The sequence below is a fragment of the Equus quagga genome, chromosome 1, assembly GCF_021613505.1.
Source record: "Equus quagga isolate Etosha38 chromosome 1, UCLA_HA_Equagga_1.0, whole genome shotgun sequence".
Classification (NCBI taxonomy): Eukaryota; Metazoa; Chordata; class Mammalia; order Perissodactyla; family Equidae; genus Equus; species Equus quagga.
This window is the reverse complement of record NC_060267.1, coordinates 42,157,302-42,183,685: the sequence shown is the minus strand read 5'-3', so window position 1 is coordinate 42,183,685 and position 26,384 is coordinate 42,157,302. Positions and strand designations below refer to the sequence as shown.

Below are 26,384 nucleotides of genomic sequence, written 5' to 3'. Positions count from 1 at the left end.
AATGCAACAATTCTCAATTTCTGTTAATGCATTGAAAGAAATCATTGAGGCTAATGAAGAAAAGGGGAACAGTAATTTCTGAAGTAAGAAGAAAAAAAGAGACTGGCCATCTTCCTAAATTTTTGTTAGTAATCACTTTAACTTATTAAATTGTATGCTCTCCTTAAAAACAAGAGGGTGTTTGCAAATATATCCTGTGTACAATGGGAACAAATGAAGGCATGGAGCTTTGGTTCTTTGTTACATTCTTTTTTTCAAAAATTAACATGGATTATGTTTATTAGTTTTTTTTAAGAAGTAAAGAAATCCTACTATAAATTAAGATAGAGATACTTTAAAAGCTTCTAAAATCAAGGTTAGGAACCATTGATTTATAAGGATCATCTACATATGTGTGTTTCTTGTGCAGGGGGCTAGAAACTTTTGATAATTTAATGAGATTTATGAACTTATTTTAAGAATTGGAATCTGAATAGCTAGATAAAGAAGAAACCACAACTGAGGATTTGGTTTCAGGCTATAGAGTTCAAATTAAATTTGCTGAAAGACAGTTTAGAAGTTTAAAGGATTTTTTTTTTTCTTTTCATGCAGTCTACTTTCATAACACATTTTCATTAGCTGCTCAACTTAAGGAACCCAAGAACACATGCCCTTGGATGATTTCAAGTACCGGAAAAGTAGTGTCAGAATTGAAAAGGTTATTCTAAAGATCAGCTTGCCTCCAACCAAATGAGAAAAGAAAGAGTGTGTGTTTGGGGACAATTTTCAGCTAAAACAATGATTTCTAAATTGTGTTCTGTGAAACACTATTTCAGTGAAGACTTCTCTGATGAAGGGGTCTCGTGGTCATACAACTTTAGAGACATTGTATACGTTATACCCCTGAAGCCATTCACAGTACCCATTTGCTTATAAAAGACCTTGAAAGTTTACAAAAAGGAAAATGATGTGTTTTTGTTTAAACCCATCATACCAAACTTATTTTTAAGTATGGCAAAGTTTTTCTCATGTATCATTATTAATATTGAACCAGAGAATAAGAGTAGGTAAGTACTTCTTAGGTTCCGTCAGGTCCTGTAAACATAGATGATTATGCTCTGTGGGAGTGTAAATTTTTAAGCAGACGAGATAATAAAGAACACATAACTATAGGAGCATAAGCCTCCAGTGTAAGTGGTCCAATTTTATCAAATCTCCCTTGCAATCTCTTTAAACACCGCCCTCTCCCTGCTCCTATGGCGAATGTCTGAAATTCCACTGTCTGATCCTCATATTTTAGTTTAAGCCTGTTAAAATTTAAATCCATTTGAAAGAAGTAACACACTCAGTAACTCTGTAACGTTGCTTGTGCAAAACTAATTGATAGAGAAGATAACTAGATGTGAACTTGGTGGAAGTATCTGATTAAAAAATATGCCCTGAGTTGAAAACGTAGGTTAAAATGTCTTCCTCACCCGACCCCACCCCCTGCCCATGAAAAGAAGTCAGGACATTTGTCCAAACAACATCAGAAACTCTTCAAGAAAAGAGGAAGTTTTCTGTTTAGGTTGAAAGCAGTGCTGCCAATCAAGATATTTTGTGTTAATGCTGCTACTAAATAAATAACTTAAAAAAGCAGAGCAGAAGAAATTTTGTTCAGTTTAACCGAAATGAGGACTAAAATCAGGAAAACAAGAACCAAACTTTACCAAAGAGTGAGTGAGCAACCCCAATTTAGAGTGCGCTTGAAGTAAATTGCTCTGTCTTCGTACACTGCTCCTCTGACTCCACCAGCTGAGGACAGAAACCTCAGCCATTCCCTTTCTCACGTCACACCCTCTGTGGACTCCAGATCTGTCATTGCTCCCTGATTGTCCCTCCTAACTGCCCCTCTCCTCTCCAGCACATTGTGCACACCACACAGCACATATATCTGCCTCTCTCAGAATGGAGCAGTTTCCAGTCAGGAAAGCTTATTAATCATTGCTGAGCCCACCGCCTGGAACACAGCAGTCATTCACAGAGGCTTGAGGTGGGTCAGAATAGGTCGAGGAGAGGTCCCTAGAGCCCAGAAGCATAAGCCTCTGCTGCCTTCAAGGATTTCTCCAGATTCCTTCTTGGATACTTTAGCCTTAAAAATACATCTTCTCCCTACGCGACTCCCAAACTTTCTCAGCAAGATAGCTTCAGCTGGAGCCTGCGTGTCAGTTAGCTGCTTTTCTTTTAAAGATCTGTCAGGTTATTGATAAAGCTCTTAAGACAGTGCCCAGCACGCGGTAAATGCTGTATAACTGTTTATTAAAGAATTAATTAAATAAAAGCTGATTTATTTATACAAGTCGGCAGCTGCGGAATCGTTGAAGAATTCAGTTATGTTCAGTATAGACATCATACTTTATTAAGGCTTGCCTAACACTGAGTTCATTTAGATTTTGTATTTATTAGGTTTATACTAAGACCACTGTGCTAGCTGTATGTGATCGATATAATGATGATGAATAAGGTGGCCACAGCCATCAAAGAGCATGCAGTTCGCTGGGATGACAAGTAAGGGGCAGACGCATGGAAATTTCTCACCTTCTTCAGGCCAGTATCTTTTCCAATTAGCTTTTTAAGACTTGTGCCTTAGTTTCTTCCTCCATTTTCTACTATTGCTCGAGCTCCTTATATTTCCTATTCTTTGAGAAAACAGTTCCTTCTTCTCTGTGCCTTCAGACAGATGGGCGTAGGATGCCTCATTCCGCCGTCTCTCAGATGATTGCTTCTCCAACAGAAATCTCTGCTGTTCTGTGACTTTTCACTTCTAGCTTTTCCTAATCATTCCTAACAGCTTTCTGGAATCCCCTTTCACCTGCTGCTTTGCTTTCTACATTTTATTCATTTGGACTCTGACTCCTTCTGTCTGATTTGTCAGTGTAGATAGAGTGGGGAGTTAGGGGCCTGGATACGCATAGCTGGTGGTTTCCTAGGGGTCTCAGCCAGACAGAGCAGAGCATGTCTGGGGGTGATACTGTGTGTCCCTGGTTGCAGGGAGAGATGCCCATGGGAGATTAACAGATGTAGTGTACCATTGGATTTCTAGGTCAGCAGAGTGAAAGTAAATGGTCCAGGGTCTGCATCAGTTAACACTGAGTGTGGCTGCAAATAGCACAGAACTGGACAACAGTGGCTTAAATAAATAAGGAGAAGTCTGGAGGTGTAGCCAGTCACTGGTGTTGGTTCATCATTAATGTCAGGATTGGTACCTCTGTAATTCTCTTGGCATTTCCCTCATGGTTGAAAAATGGCTGCCATAGCTCCAGTCATCATATTCATAGTCAAAATAGGAAGAAAGCAATGTCAGTGCCACTTTGTATTGAAAGAAACAGTTGAACTGGGCCAGGCAGGATTTTGACAGGGAGAGAACGGATGGAGAATACAAAGTTCATTAAGATAGAGGATATTCCTGCAGAACAGTAACTAGTCTGGTTTAGGAGGCAGAAGTATGTAGTAGTTAAAAACCTGGAGTTAGAAAAAGCTGTGTTAAATTCCATTCATGAAACTGTTGTCTTAGATGAGTTCCTGAGTATCTCTTACCCCTGTTTCTTCATTGTAAATGGAGATGAAAAGAGTATCTGTCTTTTAAGGTGGTGTGAGGTTTAAATGAGAATGAACAGTATATACAGTCAGGCACTACATTAGGGTGTTTCGGTCAATGACGGACCGCACGTATGGTAGTGGTCCCATAAGATTAGTACCCTATAGCCTACGTATGTAGTAGGCTATACCATCTAGGTTGTGTAAGTACACTATGATGTTTGTACAAGGACAAAATCGCCTAACAATGTGTTTTTCAGAATGTATCCCCATCGTTAAATGACACATGACTGTAAAGTGTTTAGCTGGAGCCAAGTACCTAGTGAGTTCTCAGACAAGGAGACCTAGTCTACTACTACTGCTACTATTGCTTTTATTGTTGTTGTTATATCATCATCATCATCATCATCATTAGCTAGAGTCCAAGATGCTTAGGGCGAGTAGCAAAGGGAACAATGGAATATTAGGTTAAATTCAGATCCTGGAGAGTAGGAATCTTAGGGATTTATTCTTTAAGTAGTTTAAGGTTTTGAGATGAAAAATGCCATGATCAAACCCATCTTATCTGTTGATTCCATGTTTCAACACTTTTTAGCTCCTCATACTTAAAAATGTTAGTGTTCTTTCGTTTCCATGTATTAAATGTAAAAAACTGGACCAAGTCAACCCAAAAAACTTTTTTCTTTCTCAAGGCTAAATTTGTGATATTTGTGACAGAAGCACAAGTAAATGGATCTCCAGCATAGGTTGACACCGTTAACCGTCTCTAACTGAGTTTTCTAAATGCCTTTTTACCTTATGGGTTATCATTGTGAATCCCATTTCCCATTTTTGGTAATAAACTTAACAGCTGAAATTTTTTCTTCACCAAGGTTTTACATTTTTAAGTTATCTATGTATTCACTTTGGATTTTGACATTTAATAACTCCCTTGAAATACCTGGGAGAAATTATATCTACGATATAACATATACTTTGGGGGAGAAAATAAATGCCAAACTCAAAGCAATTATACAAGTACTATTAAAAACATTAAATATGTGTCAAAAATTTGAAATGTAGATTTAAAGGGAAGGTAGGTAAAGACCTAACTTATACATGTTAAGAAACTATTTATATTCTGTTTTCTGGTGGGGGTAAATCTAAAAACAGATAGCCTTTAATCAAACCTATTAGTTTTGTAATAGGAAGTTCTGTGAGAGACAGATAAAGGCTCTGTATTAAGTATGTAGTGTAAGCTATTTGTCTGAAATATACATCATTACCGTGGTTGTATGTAATTTCTATTTAAGAGTTTCGGAACAGGAACCCATAGCCCTTCTGCTATGAGTGAAATACAGGATATGAGCATATATATTCATTGGCTAGGCAGTGCCCTGAAAAAAAACGTGTGCCATCCAGGGAGATCCTAGATGAGTTCTAGTTAATATGCAAAATGGATCCAGCTTGCAGGCTTGTTATATTAATTCATGACTTCTGCAGAGTCTAGGTCAACACCATTCTTCCTGCTGAGTTCACAAACTTCTTTTTCCCCTCCTTTCTCCTTGCCTCGTGTGTTTTCAGGAATTTGCGAGTGATTCCAATATCCCAGTGATGCACGTGACTTGGCCAAAGTTTATGGTGACCTTTTCTGATTATATCCTTACCCATGGATGAGAGTCGCTGGGCTCCATCACTTTCTCCTTTGCCAGCGTATACCTCTTTTGTTGAGCAGTCAGGGTCTCTGGTGGTGGCTGAGTGAAAAGGAATGAGGATAAAAAAGAAGGTGTGACTAATTAAAAAGTAGAGACAGAATTGTAACCTGAAAGTTGTTTGTGAAGAGTAGGAGAGAGGCAGCATTGTCTTTGTAAGTGGTTGGTAAGCGGTAACTGCAGTGACCCAGATGGCCTGCCCTGGAGCGTCACACAGTAAATACTCTCCATTCAGAGCCTTTTCAAGGTTCACCCATCTATAGATCTGCTCATGGGAAGCCTGTGGGTCTCCAGGTACAATGAAACAATCACCTACAGATAAAACTCCCCACAGGAAAATTAACACAACATCTTTGTGAAAGACAGGTCACTGTAAAAAGTAACTCTACGTACTTATCATCAGTTGTTGAAAAAAAAGATTTATGATGACATTGAGGCATGATAATCTCAAATATGTTCTGCATTGTTTTTAAAAGCTTTGTGTTTAAAATTCATAGCACTTTCTAATCCTGATAAAGTAGCCTAATTTTCTAGCTTGCTTTGTTCAGTAAAATGTATTTCTAAATCCATTTTAAGCAGCTATTTCTTCAATTTGAGTAATTTTCTCTCAAGTTAATAGATTCCACACAAGCATACCTGACTTTTAATGTTAATATATACTATATATTCCAAACTTGCTAGTGACAGTGGAAAGCACAATCAAAATGAAATTCAGTTGTTTAAAGCATATCTAGCTTGTTATTTTGTTAAAACGCTTCTTCATTTTACCCTTCTTTGCCAAAGTATAGCGATACCAAGTCACATTTTACCTTGTATTGAGGTTCCGTCTCCCTCCTCCCTCCCAGCAAATGTGAAGGAGAAGAGAACGCATTAGATATGGTTGTGTCATTTTAAGATAAGATGACCTTAAAACTACCATATCAATAGAGGACATTTGCTTAATGTAGCAAATCCCCCTACCTCAGTAAGGTGGGCTGTAGAGGCTGGCCAAAAAGGAAAGCATTTTGATTCTGAGGCATTTGGCATTGGTAACTTGATTTACAGATTGATGTTTTTATTGAGTCTAAAACACTTTGCTATTTTATCCAAATTATTATACCTATACAATTATAATGCCTATGGGTATTTCTGGCATTTTCTTTAGACCATAGGTAACTGGCCTAATGTCATGAATCTTATTTTTTTCTTCCCAGCAATGCCACCAGCTCTGAAAAACACAGGCTAATGTGATGGAGGCAAAGATTTTTTTTCTTTAGGTAGCCAGACTAAGAGAAAACAACTTACATAACTGAGTCAATGTCGCCTCTAACAGTGCAGAGTCTCATTAAGAAAGCTTTGTCTTGTGCGCGACTGTTTGCACAACACCAGCACATAGCAGATGCTCAGGAAATATTAGCTGAGTGGATGTTGAAGGTTGGGAAGGAGAGTAGTTGCATTGAGCACAGAACTGTGAGCACAAGTCCTACACAGTCATGAGTTGGTAAGTGTGGTTTTACAGTTATTCCTGTGTACTTATAAACTGAAAGCAAGGCCAGTTCCAACAGGATTAAGGGGCCAGCCAGCTGGACAGTTTCCTAGGGTGCTAATCCCTAAGACGAATTGAAACCACTGAAAATATTCAAGACAGGGAAAATTGCATTTACTAGAATTCCTCCACTCTATGTGATTAGGATTGTCCCTAAGATGTTCTAGGGACATGCTCTTGTGTTCTCCAAGCAGATAGTCTCTGCTTTCTACAGAGCTCTTGTCTGGCTGAGTGAAGTCCTGAAATGTTGAGGCCAAGCCATATTGTTTGGACAAGAGAGAACAGTTAAATGCTGTCACCAGGGATCTTCTTACTCTACCTCTCAGCAGAATTAAGCCTTTTTTAAAAAATAAATTTAAACCAACATTTAAAGGAAATTAGCTTAAAAGGACATCAAACTGTACTCTAGACAGGATGATGACAGATTTTGGTGTCTCATTGAAGCCCTTTAGACCAGTCCTGTCTAATAGTGATATGTAATTTTAAATTTTTTAACAGCCGCATTAATAAAGTCTAAAAAAAAGTGAAAGTAATTTAATAATATATTTTATTTAACCCAATAAATCTACAATACATCATTTCAATGGGTAATCAATATGAAAATTACTAGTGAGATCATTTACAGTCTATTTTTTATAGTAAGTCTTCAAAATTCTGCGTGTATTTTACACATATAGCACATCCGAGTTTGGACTGACCACTTGTCAAGTGCTCAGGTGTCACACTGGGGAGTGACTCCCATGTTGGACAGTGCAGCCCTAGACTGTGCACAGAGTAGAGTCCGTGACTCCCAGCTGACATTGTTGAGCTGGTCCTGAAAGGCCCTTTAATCCACATTCTCTCTCTTTGGCCAGCATGAAATTCTCAGTGTTGGTACCACTCTTTAAAAATCTTTTTAAGGAACTGTAATGATAAATGTGTTGAAGTATTTTTCTTCAAAAGTAATGCTTTAGTAGTTTAATGCTTGAATATGAGTGCCATTCATTTTGTTAACCTTATGTACGGAGTGAAGCAGTATCAACAGATAACTCTATTTTAAACCAGTGACAGCTCAATGTTATGTTAAAATCGTTAATGATGTTTAGAGAGGAGGCCTGATTGTGTATGTCACACTTGGGAGCGAGTGGGAGACCCCTTCCAGAGAAGACTAGCAGCAGTCTTAAAACGTGAGTTCAGGAAAGGAGGTGAAGGTTCAGGTGATTATATATACTTGATTTTTCAAGTAAATGATAATTTTACTTAGAGTTAGTTTTAGTAGTTTTCCTTTTTATCCCCTTCTCCCTCATGAACATACACCCTTTTGTTTTTCAATTTAAATTGAGATATAATTCCCGTAAGATGAAATTCACCCTGGAAAGTGTACAATTCAGGGATTTTTAGTCTATTTACAACGTTGTACAACCATCCCCACTATCTAATTTCAGAACCTTTTGTTTTAATTACAGGTCTTCTAGGACTCACTTACCCCTAACTCTCCTTCCTTGATAACCTCCTTGATACTCAAAAGAGGGCGAGGGAAGGGGCCAGCCCAGCAGCATAGTGGTTAAGTTCGCATGCTACCCTTTGGCAGCCCAGGGTTCGTGTAAACCTACACACCACTCATCAAGCCGTGCTGTGGCGGCGTCCCACATACAAAGTGGAGGAGGATTGGCACAGATTTTGGCTCAGTGACAGTCTTCCTCAGTCAAAAAGAAGAAGAATGGCAACAGATGTTAGCTCAGGGCCAATCTTCCTCACCAAAAAAAGAGGTAGAGGGAGGGGGAGAGGTGAGAACTAAGAAGTGCAGCATGATTTTTTGGGAGCCCATTTCTGGACTGTTAACTCTATGTAGATATTTGCAAACATCCCCAGGAGCCCTAATATAATATTAAAACATTAGAGGAGGTATAGAGCTTGGTTTAGGAGACATTCTCTTGTTCTCAGTTTGACTATTGGTCCAAAATGCTGACAGTATAGCCTTGTAAACATTTCAGTTAAGTAATCTTTTTCTTTTTCCAAATTTGTAAAAGAAAAAAATTTAGAGTTGTTTGAAAGTTTAAACAATTTAAACCCACCCTAAAATAGATGTCATTTGCATCTCTAGCATTATTACAATTCTGAAAGTCATTTCAAATAAGGTAAGTTTTAGAAGTGAAAGGAAACTTCTGGCATATTAGACATAAGTCAAGGACTCTTGTTTATGTCAAGCAATTCTACCACATATCTTTGTATGATTAGGATAATTGTTTAGAATATTCTCCAAGGCACATTACTGTCAATTACTAAGGATTATATAGTCAGAGTCCCCACCTTGTATTCCGTTTGAATCACACTGTTTTGCATTATTTTAAATGGCCACATTTTTATTTTTATTGAGGGGAACGTAACTGCAAGGAATGTGGTTATCATGAGCTAATCTTACCCTTGGGGTATGTGAGATATTTTCTAACTCTGAGATTGTGATTGCTTTCTGATTACCATTCTGCTCGAACATGCCTTCCTGCTTAATTATGGTGCTCATTTGCCTTTCTCGTGTGATGGACTGGACCAGTGGAAGAGTACTTCCAGAGCTCACTGTTCAGATCGAAGGAAAGAACTGAGAGAGCAGGTGTTTTTATTTATTTCCTTCTTAGGCTTTTTCTCTCTCTTTTAGAAAACATTTTCCCCCCTTTTCACAACGTTAGCTGTTATCCCTGAATCATGTAAGGATATATTTGTGATATAATGGTCTCCAGATTAAGTATTAGCACCATATCGATACCTCCACAGGGGCCTTCGGCTTCCATCTTTACTCTGGCCAGTTCTTCAGCCATAACAGTAGATCTTTATATCCTGCCCGAAATTATTTTCAAGGCTGTGTAGAGTGAAAGAATACGGTATCAAAGAAAATGTCTTAATTTGGGGCTTCATATTTTTGTGCAGTGTATTTGTTAAAAAAAATTTCTCATTGCAGATTGCAAGTATAAATTAGTGTCAGAATTACCATACAAAACTCTCTTGCTAACTTTAATCGATAATTTCTGAGAGAGTGATAGAAAACATGGTGCTAATGAATAATGTGCCCAGAAGCTCTTATTATGGGGTTGGCATGACTTCCACTTAATGACAAGCTTGCTCAAGCAGCAGTTGATTTTAAATCCTATTTTTCATTAGTGAAGTATAAAATGTTAATAGTACCTTCCGTTGTGCTGTTCTTCTGTAGCAAGGTAGCATGTATCTTTCATATTCACCAAGACTCTTTATGATCCTACTCGTAACTTCCTATCTCATAAATAAGATTAGTTCAGGAAATAAAAATGTATGTTTTCCCATTGTTAGCTATATGTTTTTCTAATAATCACATGTGAAGCTTATTATGCAGTAATAGCCTTAAGATATTATTTTTTTTTAAATGTACTACTTTGGTCTTAATACTAGTTTTTAATCTCTTCTTGTTTCTGTGAAGTCTGAATGAGATTTTCAAAATTGAATAATAATTTGATCCGTTAATCTTTTGAAGCTAGTAATTTTATTTTCTTCTCTTTGCAGTCTCTGAGGTTCGCAAATGAATAGAGCTTCATTACTGCAGTCTGCATTTAATAACCATTATCCATTATCTTGTAATTAAGACTCCCTGTAACGAATCATGAGGACAATGCAAAAATACATAGTACATTTCTTTAATGAACTGGAAAATGTTCATCTTGTTCTATTTAGTAATGAGTTGCTGAATAGTCATTAAATCCACTGGAGAATAGAGCTAGATGGATTTTGAAGACTGTCTTGAGTTTGTGGTTAATCTATTAGAATTAAAATTTCATCTTCTATTTTTATCAACAGCTGATTAGAAGTCATTCTGTTTGACCAAATTGATTAGAAGACCATATACAAGGGCAGCTGTTGTTTAATGAAAGTTTTTAATGAAACTGTACCATGGAGACTTGTAATTATAGGCCTTAGAAAAGCTTTGAGTTGCTTTAGACCACAAAAAAAGTATTGTGCTAGAGATTTCAAATTAGGAAAATAAAAAAATACAATTTAATATAATACTATGTTTATTATTAATTTTAATTTCAATTAATCACAGTTAAATACTAGTCTATTTAATGTGTTACTTTTGAATTTTCATGCCTTTCATCTCGTAGTTTGGTCATTTCATTGAAATTGTGGGCACTGATGAAAGAACATTTATATGGATGGTTATTTTAATTGTGTGATAGTTTCTCATAAGGTTTTTTTCCCCCAAGTTGAGCAGAGGTGAGCTTGGTTGATGTTGGGTTTACATGAGCTCTGAGGAGAGTCTGTGGTGCTCTGTGGTGTTGGTAATTCAAAATCTAGTATTTATTTCTCTAAGGTAATTTTGTTTTAGCAGAGGGGCAAGGGAAGCAATATTAAAATAAGAAGTAAAACAAAAGTGTGTGCCTGCTTAGTCTCACTGGAAAATCCATTGTTCTTTTGACAGTAGTAAAATACTAATGTACTTTCTAAAGTATTTTGTGTAATTAAGGCTAGGTCTTATTCCTGGATTTAAAGAAATAGCCAGTGGTGCTTGCCGGCCTGAGCTGCTGTTTTAATCTCTTGTGTGGTCTCTGACTCTCAGTTGTCCTTTGTCAACCAATCCAACACTGAGGCCAAATTTAACATCTTAACACTGATTTCAGGTGATCAGACCCCATGTTTCCTAGGAGACTTTTACAGTCACATGTTTTAAAACACACATCGACCCCCACCCCCCAATATCACCATCTCCCACCCTCATGCTCCCTGCCCCTCATGGAAATTCCTTAGATTGATCCATTTGTTGTTGTTTGGGCATGTCTTATAGTTTCTGTGCTTTTGCTGTTTCTTCTAATGGTGGTCTTCTTCCATTTGCCTTCTCATCTTTACATTTTATTCCTCCTTCAAGGTCTATACCAAATTGTACTTGTTCCTTGAACCCTTCCCTTATCATTCTAGCTAAAGTGAATCTCTCTGAATCTTTCCAACTCTTGTTGACTGTAATAGTTACTTGGCATATATCTAAAACATGTTAAGTTACCATATATAATCTGTGTGTCCATCCATACCTGATTTCTAGATAATAAAGGCTAGCCTTAATATTTAAGGACTTCTGGTTTCAGTTCTGACATATGAAGAGCTTAGAAGTTGTCATTCCTGTCCTTAGAACAAGAAAAAGCTGAATAAACTGAAAATTAGTGACTTTTCTCAGACCCCTCCAAGAACCTAGGTCACAGGACAAATTGCCACCTTGAAATCTGGAGAGAGAGGCAAATTCTGAGAGTCACAACCAAGGTCTGCTTACCTGCTGGAGCCATAAACTGGTAGGAACACTTAAATGGTAATTTTGACAAATTGTTGGAGGCTGAGTGTGGTCCCAACCCTTTTGTGAGTTTTAACTCCAGGAACTCCATTCTCACAGTGAAGAGCCAAGAAAGAACCTCTCTTGGCTGTAGCAGGGGAAGGGGAAGATAATCATTGCAAAATATACCCAGAGCATTCTCTTTAACAGAGGCCTACTCTCGAGGGCAAAAGACTTTACTAGAGTCTTATCCCATCCAGGAGAGCATTTTCCTTCTAGTCTTCCTGCCTCTTCAAAGTTGGAAAGAAAAGCTAAGACACTCTTGTGAGGGTTACAGCCCAGGGACACAGGCCTACTAAAAGACTGAAATTTAATCATAAGATTATAAAATACTTCCTCTCCCCCTTATATTACCACCTCACCATTAATCTAATAATGCAGTAATGTAATCCAGTGGATTACAGCTAACAGAGCTAACAGACATAGACTCTCTGTGAGGAGGAATATTTAGTAAGCCCAAAATGAACAGGGGAGAAAAAAACAAGGATATTATTGGATTTGAAGCCACTGGAACCTATGGCTACAGCAAACATTAAACACAGACCAACTCCAAGTCACAGTCACACTAAAGGCCTGTTTGTGTCAGTTCCTGTTACCCAATATGTCATATTTGGCTTTCAACAAAAAATTATAAGAGATGCTAAAAGCCAAGAAAAAACAGAGTCTGTAGAGATAAAGTAAACATGAGAACCAGATGCAGATATAACAGAGACATTGGAATTATCAGAAAGAGAAATTTAAAATAACTCTGACTAATATGTTAATGACTCTAATGGAAGAAGAAGACGACATGAAAGAGTAATAGGTGATGTAAGCAGAGATGCGAATTCTAAGAAATAGTCAAAAGAAAGTGCTAGAAATTGAAAACACTGGAACAGAAATGAAGAATGCATCGTGACCTTATCAGTAGACTGGATTCAGCGCATTGCTAGATGGGCTTATTGGTAGATTATGGAAAGAATCAATGACCATGAAGATAGGGGAAAAGAAACCTCCTAAACTGAAATCTAAAGAGAAAAAAGGCTAAAAATAATAGAACATAACATCTGAAAACTGGGGAAATTTCAAAACGTGTGACATATGTGTAACTGGAATACCAGAAGAAGAAGAAAGAGAAAATGGAACAGATAACATATTTGAAGTAATAATGGCCAAGAATTTTCCAAAATTAATGAGATACCAAACCACAGATCCAGAAAGCTAAGAGAACACCTAGCAGGATAAATATCAAAGAAATTATACCTAGATATATTATATTCAAACTGAAAAAAACCAAAGACAAATAGAAAATATTGAAAAAGAAGCAGAGGAAGAAATATCTATAGAAGAAAAAGGAAGTAATTACAGTGGTCTTCTCATTAGAAACCATGTCAACAAGACGTGTATAGAGTGAAATACTTAAAATGTTAACAAAAAAAAACTCACCAATCTAGAAATTTATATCCAGTGAGGTTATCCTTTAAAAGTGAAGGAGTGCAGCCATTCAAAAACTGAGGGAATTCCTTGCCAGCAGACCTGCCCTGTAAGAAATGTTAAAACATGTTCTTCAGGGAGTAGGAAAATGATAGAGGTCAGAAACTCTAATCTACATGAAAAAAGGAAGAGTGTTAGAGAAGGAATAAATGAAGAATAAAAATTTTTCTTTCTTGGTGCCGGCCCAGTCACGCGGCGGTTAAGTATGCACACACGTTCTGCTTCCGTGGCCCCAGGTTTGCAGGTTCGGATCCCGGGTGTGGACATGGCACCACTTGGCAAGCCATGCTGTGGTAGGGGTCCCATATATAAAGTAGAGGAAGATGGGCATGGATGTTAGCTCAGGGCCATGCTTCCTCAGAAAAAAAGAGTAGGATTGGCAGCAGTTGGCTCAGGGCTAATCTTCCTCAAAAAAAATTTTGTTTTCTTTCTCAATTGATCTAAAAGTTAACTGTTTAAAGTAATAATAGTAATGATGTGTTGAGTTATTATACGTATAGATAAGTGGAATGGATGACAGCAATATTATAAGGGACAGCAGAGAGGAAATAGAAATACTTTGTTAAAAGATACATGCAGTACCTGTGTAGTGGTGTACTGTTATTTGAAGGTGGACTTAGATTGGTTAAAAATGTAAATGGAAAACTCTAGTGCAATTACTAAAAGAAATGTACCAAAGAAGTATAATTGATATTCTGAGAGGAGATAAAATGGAGTCACAGAAAATGTTCAATTAAAGTCAGAGAAGGCAGAAAAAGAGGTGTAAAAGTTAATAAAGAGAAAATACAAATAGAAAAGCTGTAGCATTGTAGATATTAATCCAAATAAATCAATAGTAATTTTAAATATTATTGGTCTAAATATACCCACTGAAAAACAGATTGTCAAAAAACAAGACTCTGCTATATGTTGTATATAAGAAATCCACTTTAAAGATGAAAACTTAACAGGTTCTAAGTAAGGGGATGGGGAAAGATATACCATGCTAACACAAATCAAAGTAAAGCACAAGTAGCTATATTAATTTCAGATAAAGCAGACATCAGAAAATGGAAAATTATGAGGGATAAAGAAGGGAATTGCATAATAATAAAGAGGGCCCATTTCTCCAAAGAGACGTAAAATCCTAAACATGTTTGCACCAAACAACAGAGCATCAAAATATGTGAGGCAAAATCTGATAAAGCTGAGAAGAGAAATAGACAAATCTGCTGTAATAGCTGGAGACTTCAAAAACCCTCTTTCAGTAAATGATAGCTCAAGCAGGCAAAATATAAGCAAGGATATAGTTGACCTGAATAGCATTATCAATCAACATGATCAAATGGACAGTTATAGAAAACTCCATCCAACAACAGCAGAATACATATTCTAGGTTCACATGGAAAATTCACCAAGATTGGACACATTCTAGCCCATAAAACACATCTTAACAAATTTAAAAGAATAGAAGTCATGCACAGTATGTTCTCAGACCACACTGGAGCTAAAATAGAAAAATCAGTAATAGAAAGATAGCAGAAAATGCCCAAATAGTTGGAAATTGAATAACACATGGTTCAAAGAATTCTCAAGAGAAATTACTTAAAAACATTTTGAACCAGATGAAAATTAAAATACAACTTATTAAAATTTGTGGGATGCTGCCAAAGCAGTGCTTAGAGAGAAATTTATAGCATTAGATGTGTATATTAGAAAAGAAGAATACTCTAAAATCAATAACCTCAGCTTCTACCTTAGAAAAGTAGAGAAAGAATAACAATTTAAGTATAAAGGCAAGCAGAAGAAAAGAAAAATTAGAGCAGAAATCAGTGAAATTGGCAACAAAAGCAATAGAGAAAATGTAAAAACCCTAAAAGCTAGTTCTCTGAAAAAATCAGTAAAATTGATAAATCTCAGTTTTATCAGACTAACCAAGAATAAAAGAGAGGAGACATAAATTACTGATATCAGAAATGAAAGAAGGGTGATCATTACTGTTCTAATGAACATTAAAATGATAATACAGAAATACTATGAACAACAGTATTTGCCCACAATTTGATGACATGGATGAAATGGGTCACTTCCTTGAAAGATATAAACAACCAAAACACACTAGAGGAAGTAGTCTGAATAGACCTATATCCGTTAAAGAAATGATACCAATGATGGTATGGTTAACAATATTGATAGCACTATACGTGGATACTGGATGTGAACAATTAAATAAATAGATGGCAGATGGCAGGTGCCAGGTTTCTCACCATTGGAGTGAGAGTTTACAGATCAGCAATGGGGTGAGGCTAGAATGATCTATATGTCAGAGTTGGAGACATCACTATAACTCATGTTTAGTTTAATATAGATATAGACAGTTACACATGGAATTATTGATAGATATGTGTATATAATGGGTTAGTATATACATATATATTTCCTTGCTCAGTCAGCTGAGAGGGCCTAAAAGCAAGACCCCTACAGTAGCAATGAGTACATCTAACACCAAGATCTTGATTTCTAATACCGTTCTCCACTAAAAGGAACGAGGGCTCTTTGGAGAAATGGCTTATTCTAGGCCTGGAGTATGTCAAAGGAATAAGGAAGGAATTGAAAGAGTTCCCAATGGCCAAAGCTAGAACCATTTAAGCAACAAAATTAAGTAATATTGGCTTATAAACCCAAGTATAAAATAAATATCTTTGAGTCTGTACTGATATAAATAAATGATTGTAAATAAATGGAGAAGAGACAAATCTCCCAAGCAAAAAACTCCAAACAATTTATGTAGTTATTGCCCCCCCCCCCCCCCCCACGAAAGAGATGGATTGTGACTACCCATTCCTGAAGTGTGGGATACACATAAGGACTTCTTTGCAAAGAGTACAGTGGAAAATAGGAAAAAGGGAGTGACTTCATAGTGGAGAAACCTGGCAGATACTCCCTCTGCCAGGTGCTCAAGGTCAACATCAACAGTGGTAAGTCGTGTTGATAGGATATACCCTTGATAGGATGTGCTGAAAATGGCATTTTACCTCTATGGTCTTCCTCCCTAAAAACCCATAACCCCTGTTTAATCATGTGAAAAGCATCAGACAAGTCCCAACTGAGGGAAATTTTACAAAATACCTAACCAGTACTCCTCAATACTGTTAAGGTCATCAAAATGAAGAAAGTCTAAGAAACACTCGCAGCTAAGAGGAGCCTTTGGAGACATGATAAATATATTGTATCCTGGATGTGATTGGATTGTGGGTAAAACTAAGGAAATCTAAATAAAGTATGAATTTTGGTTAAAAATAACATATCAATATGAATTCATTAATTATAACAATGTGCCATACTAATAGAAGTTGTTAGTAAAAGGGAAACTGGGTATGGGGTATATATATGGAAACTGTACTATTTCACAATATTTCTGTAGAGCTAAATCTATTCTAAAATTAAAAGTTTATTTAAAAATAAATAGAACAATATTTTCTTATGAGCCACTTGCCCAGTTTTGTTACTGGACGTGGAATGAAGCCTGAAACTGTCTTCCCTTCCCCATTAGTCAGTTAAAGGTGGAAAATATTGTAGTTTGCTTTTCCTTTGTAGCTGTGGCAATCCATCCACCCATCCAAAATTCCTTTGAGCTTCTCACGTATGTGTGTCATGCTTTGGGGATGTGTGTAAGCAAGATAGAGCACCTGCCTGAAACATGCTTACAATATAGTCAAGAAAGGGGGCTAGACAGACAGATAATTGTAGGCCACTGTTACTACTCCCGGGCTACTGTGGCTACTGTGGTAGGTGCTCTGCGCTGCTCCTCCCAGATACGTTAGGAGGAGAGTCTCCTCCCTTACTCAGCCTTTGGACTCTTCCAAGGGAGTTTGGCTCTTTTGGTTAACTTTAGATGGTATGATTTTTAAGTGACCATACCTTTTGTTTAGGCCTCCAGATGTGGTCTTTGTCTTTTATCTTAATCATCTCCTCTTCCAAGATGCTTAAAAGAATTTAGATGATATCCAGTGTTGTACCCGAATGCCTTCTAATGAATCGAAAGACAATGTCATGTAATACAAAACACATCTTGGTCTCACTGTGAATTCTTTTGGGATGTTCCCCTCACCTTCTTAGATCTATTTGAAGGCTTGAAGCTCTTCTGTTTGATCGTCTTTCTTCTGATGTTGTGGGGGCCACGCATCGGCTTCGTAGTCCCATTCATTCAATTCATTCATTCATTCATCAACTTAGCACATGGCCACCTCGGGGCTTTTGCACTCTCTGTTTCCTGCTTGTGATGCGCTTTTCACAGATTCTCTTCATTCAGTCTCTGAATTTCACTTATCAGAGGTTCCTTTATGATGACTCTGTTTAAATATAGCTACCTCTCCCCAGCTCCACCACTCTCTATCTCATTACGTTGCATCCCCTCTCTATCTCATTACGTTGCATTATTTCTCTTCATAGCACTTCTCTCTCCCTGACATTTATTATATATTTATTGGTTTATTGTCTTTCTCTTCTAGAAAATCTGCTCGCTTTGTTTTGTTTAGTGGTCTATTCCCAGCATCTAGAACAGAGTCTAGTGTATAGTAAGTTCTCAGTAAATATTTGTTGAGTGAATGCTTGTGTGACAGGTAGTCTCCATTTCTCCCAATGGGCCTACAGACCCAAAGTAAAGAAGGCTTCTGATGACCTGTTCTGATGGATCAGAATTCCTATGGTATTTTTACAGATTGCAACCCTACCTAGGTCCTTGCTCCGTTTATATTTGTATAACACTTGAGAGATTTCAAGGTACTTTCACATAGATTGTCTCTTTTGATTCCTGTATAACACTGTGAAGCAATTAAGAATTTTCAGATGTATTGTACAAATGAGAAAGTTTAGGAGATGGAATTTGCCAGGTAAATATCAGAGCCAGAGCTGGAAACCAGATCTCCTGACTTCTAGCTCATCAAGTGATAACCCAGGATCTATGCTCATCTCCACCTGCACCTAGAATGTGTATGGTTTTGAGGGCAAGGACTTGAATTATTTGTTTATGTATTTTCCACTGTGCCTTTCACACAGTGTGCTTACTAAAGGTCTATTGATTTGAATCTTGACCCAGAGAATAGTCGTGGAAATATCTTTTCCAGTTGAAACTAGAGGAGAAAGTTTTGACCACTTCTATTGCCCACTTTTTTGATGGACCTTGAGAGAATCTCTGAGATTAGCCTTAAGGGTGGTTCGAAGATTCAGTGGGCTAGGGCTGTGACTTTGGAGAGGAATCACCTAGGAACCTGGTTTATATTCAGATTCAAATTCAGTTGGTCTAGAGTAGGGCCTCAGAGTCTGCATTTTTAACAGGCTGCCTGGTGGTGCCCATGCTGCTGGTCTGGGGTCCACACTTTGAGGATTTTTGGGGATAGGTAACCACATGAAAAGTGGAGTCTTTGTTTGGCTATCTTGACTATGTGATGCTAGGTAAGTTTCTTGGAGACACTGTAGAGTATTGTTTAAGCTGCATTGCTTTGGTTAGAATTCTGCCTCCCCTACTTACTAACTCTGTGGCCTCAAGCAAGTTACTTAACTTTTCTGTGCCTCAATTTCCTCTTTAAAGATGAGGATCATGTTAATACTTAACTTGCGCGGTTATTATGAGAATTGACTGAGTTAACATTTGTAAAGCACCTGGAAGAGTGCCTAGTGCACAGTGAATCTTAACTATTATAATTTCTTTGTATCCTTGTGCTATTCTGTTAAACTAGGTTTAAGATACATTTGAGAGATAGGAAGTTGTTGAAAATATTTGCAAGTTATGAAATAGCGTGGTGTCTTTCGTGAAAATGTTAATAGCGCCTTCATTAATGAACACGCAGTAGAAATCAGCTAATGGTGATTCTTCTTGTGTTGTCAAGGCTGTACCGTGTACTTTCTCTGAAGCATAAGAAAATGAGGGGAAAACAAGTAGGCCCTCCAGTTTTGTATTAAAGCATCATGATATAGGATATTAGACACAGGGAATAAAATGGTTTTTATTCCTCTCAGTTATTCATTAAATAAACCAACTCAATTTTAATTGGAGATATGGAAATATAGAGGCAAGAGTCCCTGGGGTCAGTGAGAATCCATTTGGTCCTTAATTTAATTCATCTTATAATAAAGGGGACAAATCATATGGAGAGAATTATTTTAAAAAGAGATTTTGTTTTTAGTTCTTCAAATAATTAGTGAAACAATAAAGTTGTGTTCCTCAGGAAAAAAATTTACGTGACTCATTTCTGCCACTGACTCACAAGTGTAAAAAATAAGTTTTTTAATTAACATGGAGTTTTTCTTCCTTTTGTTTTAGGATCAGATTTTATTAAGACCTCTACTGGAAAAGAAACAGTAAATGCCACCTTCCCCGTAGCTATAGTAATGCTACGGGCCATTAGAGATTTCTTCTGGAAAACTGGAAACAAGGTATATTATTGCCAGCAAATCTTTCTTCGGCGTAAAGATTGTGTTATTTATAATAATAGTTACAGCCCCGATAACTGTCTTAACATGCAAAAGGTGTGAATGAGTTACCTTTATTAAGATAAATGTTTAATTTACCTTTCCTTACAAAAGAACACATTCACAAGAAAAATGTGCCATTAACAGGAAGTGAGTGTGAGTGTGGGAGCAGGTATGTGTGATCAAGATGTAAACTCACTTTATGTCCCTTTATTAACCGAAGACAATTTTATCACTGACAAGGGATTCCTAAATGGGTTCTTTTAACGAACTAATTCTGCTGCAACACAGAGACTTTCTGGTAAGGCGTTGGCCAGCGAAAACAGGTTAATGCAGAAATTAAACTTCTTGAGGAATGGAAAGAATTGCAGAGTAACATTTATTGAATGATAAGCTGTGGTGGTGATATGAAAGTATGCAATATAATGGGAAATAATCTTTTCCTGTCATTATTGAAGGACACACATAAATTGGTTTTTCTGTTGGGAAACCCCCGGTCCAGAAAAACTTATTACTTTTAATAATATGAGGTGAAGAGAAAATTCTCGAGGAGATGAACTTATTAAACAAAATAATGAAATGCTGTGAAACAGCAGGGAAAAGGTAGCTAGACGTTATATAGCTCTTGAATTAAATATCCATTTTTGCGTTTTATGGCAGTTGGATGTGCTCTTTGCAAGACCGTTAAGCTGAGGAGGGTATATGCTAGCTTTTGTCAGCTTTTCGAAAAATAATACATATATATATATTTTTTTGAAACATACGAAGTTAAAAGAAAAAATGCATGTGAGGTGTTTTTTAAAATGAGTTTGGATTTTCCTTTTTACTTCAAGTTGCTTGTTTAGCTACAAACTATCTCAAAGGATTTTTTTTTTTACATCATTGTAGAGAAAGGTAATTTCTTTTCTTAAATGAGACTTTCCCTTCCTCAGAAGGCATCTTTTAAAACCAATCTCAATGGCTGCTGCATAGAACCCCAAAAAAGCCCTTTAATCGTTTGCCAACTGGATGTGATGACTTTATATGTGACTGTCGCTTCAGTTTATAAATGTACTGGGTTTGAGAGGAAATGAACTCCTTCCAGAATTTTCTCCTTCAAAATAACTTCATATCTTTAAAAAGTACAAATAGGATTAGTATCCACGGTGACCTACATGTTAAAGTTGACCCAACTTGAGTAACCTTTACTTGGTAGACTTTCTGCAGTGATTCAAATAAAAAATTTTTTAAGAAAAGCTATAAAAATGAGAACTCCATCTTTGGGCCCCCCAAGTGAGACCACCACCATTCACTAGACCAGTGGTTCTTATTCTTGGCCAAAGAACATCCAAATAGATATGAAGCTTTTTATACCTATAGATGCCTGGGCCCTCATCCCTGGCGTTCTGGATCAGGGGTAGACCTCAGGAATCTATGTTTCATAAGCTCCATAGTCAGCGTTAAAACTCGCCACTGGGGACCCAGTCCTGTTTTGTTATCAACAAACATTTATTAAGTCATTAACTATGCGCCATGTTAACATATGTTAAATGCTACGGATAGAAAAAGGAGCAAGTCCCTTCCCAGGAGAGCCCTTAGACGACAAGCAAACAATTTCGTTAGAGGTTATAAGTGCTCCATGTTCCAGACCATAGTACAGAGGGAGGATCACTTTGCTGTCTTTCAATACTTTCTTTTTAATTGTATTGACCCCTTCAACAAAGTTCATCCCAGTTTTATTAGGAAGCAGACAGGTACAGGTCAAGTCGTATTCGTGTAACCACTATAGTGAAGATCTGTGGATGTATCTGCAAATCAGATGCTTCCTTTCAGGTTGTTGACAAGTTGCCTAGGATTAGGCTGTAAAGTTTCTACATCATTGATTTAAGGGGTGTTTTAAAATGTGATGGGCCGCCTTTCAGACCATGATTAGTGTCACTCCTGAGCAACAGAGGTTTAATACTTCATAACTGATTTCATTGCAGATTTATGTTTTCCATATTGTCTCCCTTAAAAAAAATATAGGATGAACTTATGCTGGAACCTCTCTTTAGCAACATTGCCAAACTTGCTGACATAACTGAACTATATAGAAAAATCTATTGGCGGCGTTGCCTAATTGACGGAAATGTTCCTATGATTAACATTGATGCTAATATTAGCTAATTGATTTTTTTTTTTTTTTACTTCTTCTTAATAAATAACCTCATCCTGCTTATCTCCCCCGTTCCCTCCACCTCTCGTCACTCTTACAGACTCACTTGGGCTCCAGGGTGATAGGCAGATAGGGTTAGAATCTCAGGCTGCTGCTTAGCTGCGTGACATTGTGTGCTTGAGGCAGGGGAAAACAGGAGACTTACTGATATTCCATGTGAGCATTGATGAAGGTCTAAATTAAAACAGTAGAAGTGAGAGTAGAGAGGAAAGTATGCCTACTGGAAGCTATGGAAGTTAAGATGGTAGACTTGGTAGATCTTGACTGTTGATTGATTGGGTGTGGTGTGGTGAGGAAAATGGCAGTGTCAAAGTGAAGTATGAGACTTCTAGCTTGGGTTGATAATGGGGCCATTCATATATTGTCTCCCTTCTCTAGTATTCTGTTAGCAGTCCTCCCCTGCTCGTGCCACCGATCAAACCAACAGCTCTGAGCGTCAGAGATGTGAGCTTTAGTACTTGGGCTGTGAGGTGTTTTTTTCATTGCTCCCATCCGTAAAATCTCCCCTCTACTGGCTAGACAAGTTCCTGAGACAAGTAAATCCAGATAAGCAGGTTTTACTGTATATAGAACACGTTTATCCTTTTCTGATAGAGCCAGGGACATCATTTGTAAACATCAGATATTGGCTGAAATGTGCTATTTTATGGTCACCTTCAAAGACTACTGAAGTGTGAAGAGCCCCTACACTGTCTTTTTCTACTGTGCTTAACTGGTCTGGCTGCTTTATATAACTCTGTCTACTTACAACTTAGAAAAAAGGTCCCTGCAGTTTAGTTGATTAAAACAACTGTCAGCTCCCCTTGTTGATTGCTGCCAGTTTGGTTCCCGTGGCCTCACCTCTTCTCTTCTTCTTTTATATATGCGTATCTGTCTGTTTCCCCCTCAAGATGGAGGCTGAAAGGTGACTATACAGGCTTACTTGTAGAAATGTAGAACGAATGAGCTTTTGTGATATCTGTTTTCCTGTTTATTGACACCTCTCTTGTTTATCCCAGGTTCACAACTGTACTCTAGGTGGTTGAAGTTTATGACTTTCCAATAAGTGAAATGTTAATGAGGGTTATTAACTCTCATTAGTGTCTCTTCAGAAGCAGCAACATTCTTCCCATTAATCTTGAAAAAGTCATTTTGTGGTGTGAATGGGCATGAGTCAGTGATCTAAGCTCCTTTGCTGGGTGAAATGAAATAGACTTTAAAAAAGGGAGAGAGAAAGAATCGAGACCTTATATTATTGCAGTACCATTTTTTAAAGCAATCTAATAACAATAAACATTGTTCTCTTTCCCATCTTCCCTTTTAGATAGGCTTCAAACCAGCAGGAGGCATCCGCAGTGCAAAGGATGCCCTTGCTTGGCTCTCTCTCATAAAGGAGGAGCTAGGAGATGAGTGGCTGAAGCCAGAACTCTTTCGAATAGGTGCCAGCACTCTGCTTTCGGACATCGAGAGGCAGGTGAGTCATAACCCATTGGAACAAATTGACAAGTATTTTTGAGAAGGAAATGAAAAGTCACCCACTGGGCTATGAGAACTAGAGGTGAAACTCATCTCATTTACCCCTTCATACCCAAACCTCTGCCTTCTTCCAAGCAAACCTCCAACTGAAGTAGGTTGGATGCAGATTCTGTTGAAGCACATGATAGTGGGGCTTTATAATGAAATGTTAATTAAAATGATTAATTATGTATAGTACAATTATTAATTGATGCATATAATAATACAGTAATTATTAATTAGCTAAACTATTTTCTCCCCAGATTTACCATCACGTGACTGGAAGATATGCAGCTTATCATGATCTTCCAATGTCTTAAATCAGCGACGAATTCCAGAAAAGTTTTTTACGAAGTTTAAAAATTATTTTTCTGCATAATTGCCAAAATTATTTAATTAAAAAATGAGGGAATAGGCAACTGACTTTTTTCCCTTGAAATTTCCATTGAATTTAATTCAAAGAATTAAAGAAAAAAACCCAGCTTGTCTACACATGGTACTCATTTCAGGCGTGTTTGTAATGGTCTTAGTTCCTAGAAGATCTGAACTATTAATTTTGTGAAGCTTTTCTCTTAAAAACTCTGAGTAAAATGTTAATGATAGCTTTGACCATGTTAAATTCTAATGGAAAAAAAAAATGTTAAACTGCCCAAGAAATGTGCTCTAGCAAAAGAAAATATAGCATCCTGATCTGCTGGCTGTACTGTGACTAAACTTCAAGAGTCACTGACTCAGCACTAATTTCTGCTGTGAAAATCCGTCTTTAATTTTTGCAACAGATATGCTCCTTTATTAATCGTTTTGCTAATGAAATTTCTGTTGTTATATAAAGCTATGGATATCATAGAATTTTTTAATTAAGAAATCCCTGTAGTTGTTTATTTTAAAAAGGGAAACTTTAAATTGTAACAATACATATTGAAAAATTAATCCATTAAACATATAATGAAGTTTTATCAATGACTTTCTGACTCTATCTCAGAGTCCTTGGGTATTTATCTCAGATAAAACACCTCAGTACATTATTAATGAATACAACTGATGTATATATTCTGAAACTTTTAAGATTTTCTGATCGAGTGAATAGGAGAAAAAGAGCAAGCACTAATAGAGCACTTAACATGTGCTACACTCTTTACTGATAGGAATTTACTTAATCCTTATTTAATTCCTGTAAGAGTAGGTAAGTAAGTGTGGTTTTTGACCCATACAACAGAAAGTACTGATATTAGCCTCCTTTTCTACAGATGAGGAACTGAGGCACAGAAAGCTTAGGCAACTTGCCAAAAGTCACAGAGCTCAAAATTAGCAGAGTCAAGAATCAAGCCCAGGCAGGCAGTGCAGTCAATCCCCGTGGATAGCTGTCCCTCTCTCAGGACATAACAGACACATAACCAGACCTCCCTGTCGGCTCCAGAGAAAAATAATGTGCTTTGAGGTCTACTGGTTCCCTTACCCTCTCTCTTTCCCAACCCCCCACCTCCTCTCTTTTTGAAATTACTTATTTATTTTTTTTTGTGAGGGAGATTGGCCCTGGGCTAACATCTGTTGCCAGTTTTCCTCTTTTTGTTTAAGGAAGATTGTTACTGAGCTAACATCTATGCCAATCTTCTTCTATTTTGTGTGGGGCCCCACCACAGTGTGGCTTGATGAGTGGTAGTAGGTCTGTGCCTGGGATCTGAACTCGTAAACCCCAGGCTGCTGAATCAGAGCAGGTGAACTTAAGCACTATGCCCTGGGCCTGCCCGCCTCCCCCTTTTTTGTTTGCTAGCACCTCTACCACATTATAGAACCCAAATTTCCTTAAATGGTGATTTTCATAGAGAAAGTCTTTTCCTCCCTGAACAAGATTCCAGCTACTTATAAGCAGAAAATCCCCCGACTAGGAGTCAGTTTTGGTTTCATCTTCTCATCCACTGAATTCTAGCCCAGGCTCTCTCTCTTTCTAGCTTTGTGACCTTGGTCCAGTCACTTCACATTTGTGGACCTCAGTTCCTTCATCTGTAAAATAAAGAGGTTGGGGCAAGTGATATCAAGGTTCTTAAAGACCTAAAATTATATTACCCCAAGGGTAATTACAACAAATCCAAGAAAATGTTTTATGGCCATAAAGAGAAAACACTTTTGTAGCAATCTAAATTAGAATTTGCCTCTCGGGAGTCAATTAGGCAAGTCCCCCGAAGTGCCTCTCTAACTGTAAATGAAATGACTAAAATAAGAATGGAAAAGAAACCCTGCTTTCCCCAAATGCCTGAGCAGAAGGCCGGCTCTTGACTTCTGCCTTTGGATACAGTCAGTGGCTCTGAATCCCGTATCTTCCTTCCTAACATGCTGGCCTAGGTGCCCACCAGCACAATGGCCAGTCACCTTTGGAGAGGAAACTTTGCAGAAAAATAATTACATTCTTTCACCTTTGAAGCTATTCCAATTTCACAGGGGTTTCTGTTTTCCTCCTATTAAACCTAGCTGGTCATTTCAGTTGATCAAGTAAACAGGCATCATTATCTTCAATTCTAATTTATATGAGGCATCCACTGAAATTGACCTCTGTAGACAATTATAGATTCACATAGGAAATTAAGACTGGTGAGTCCCTTAAACCTATTAGAGGCTGATGAGCATGGCCTGATCTAAAGGTAAGTAATCTTATATTTTGGGGGACAATTAATTCCAAGGACTATCTGG

General features: G+C 37.4%; 1 protein-coding gene across 2 annotated transcripts in view; it reads left to right on the top strand.

Annotated features, from left to right (window-relative positions):
• DERA (deoxyribose-phosphate aldolase) overlaps positions 1-24,662 on the top strand; it is a 102,696-nt gene extending 78,034 nt beyond the window's left edge. For both annotated transcript variants that reach the window (XM_046658958.1, XM_046659049.1), the window contains 3 exons: positions 19,863-19,975; positions 23,509-23,658; positions 23,963-24,662. In XM_046658958.1, coding sequence (XP_046514914.1) covers positions 19,863-19,975; positions 23,509-23,658; positions 23,963-24,019 — 320 coding nt within the window. In that variant the 3' untranslated portion in view covers positions 24,020-24,662. The remainder of the gene's footprint in view (positions 1-19,862; positions 19,976-23,508; positions 23,659-23,962) is intronic.
• Positions 24,663-26,384: the final 1,722 nt, after the last annotated feature.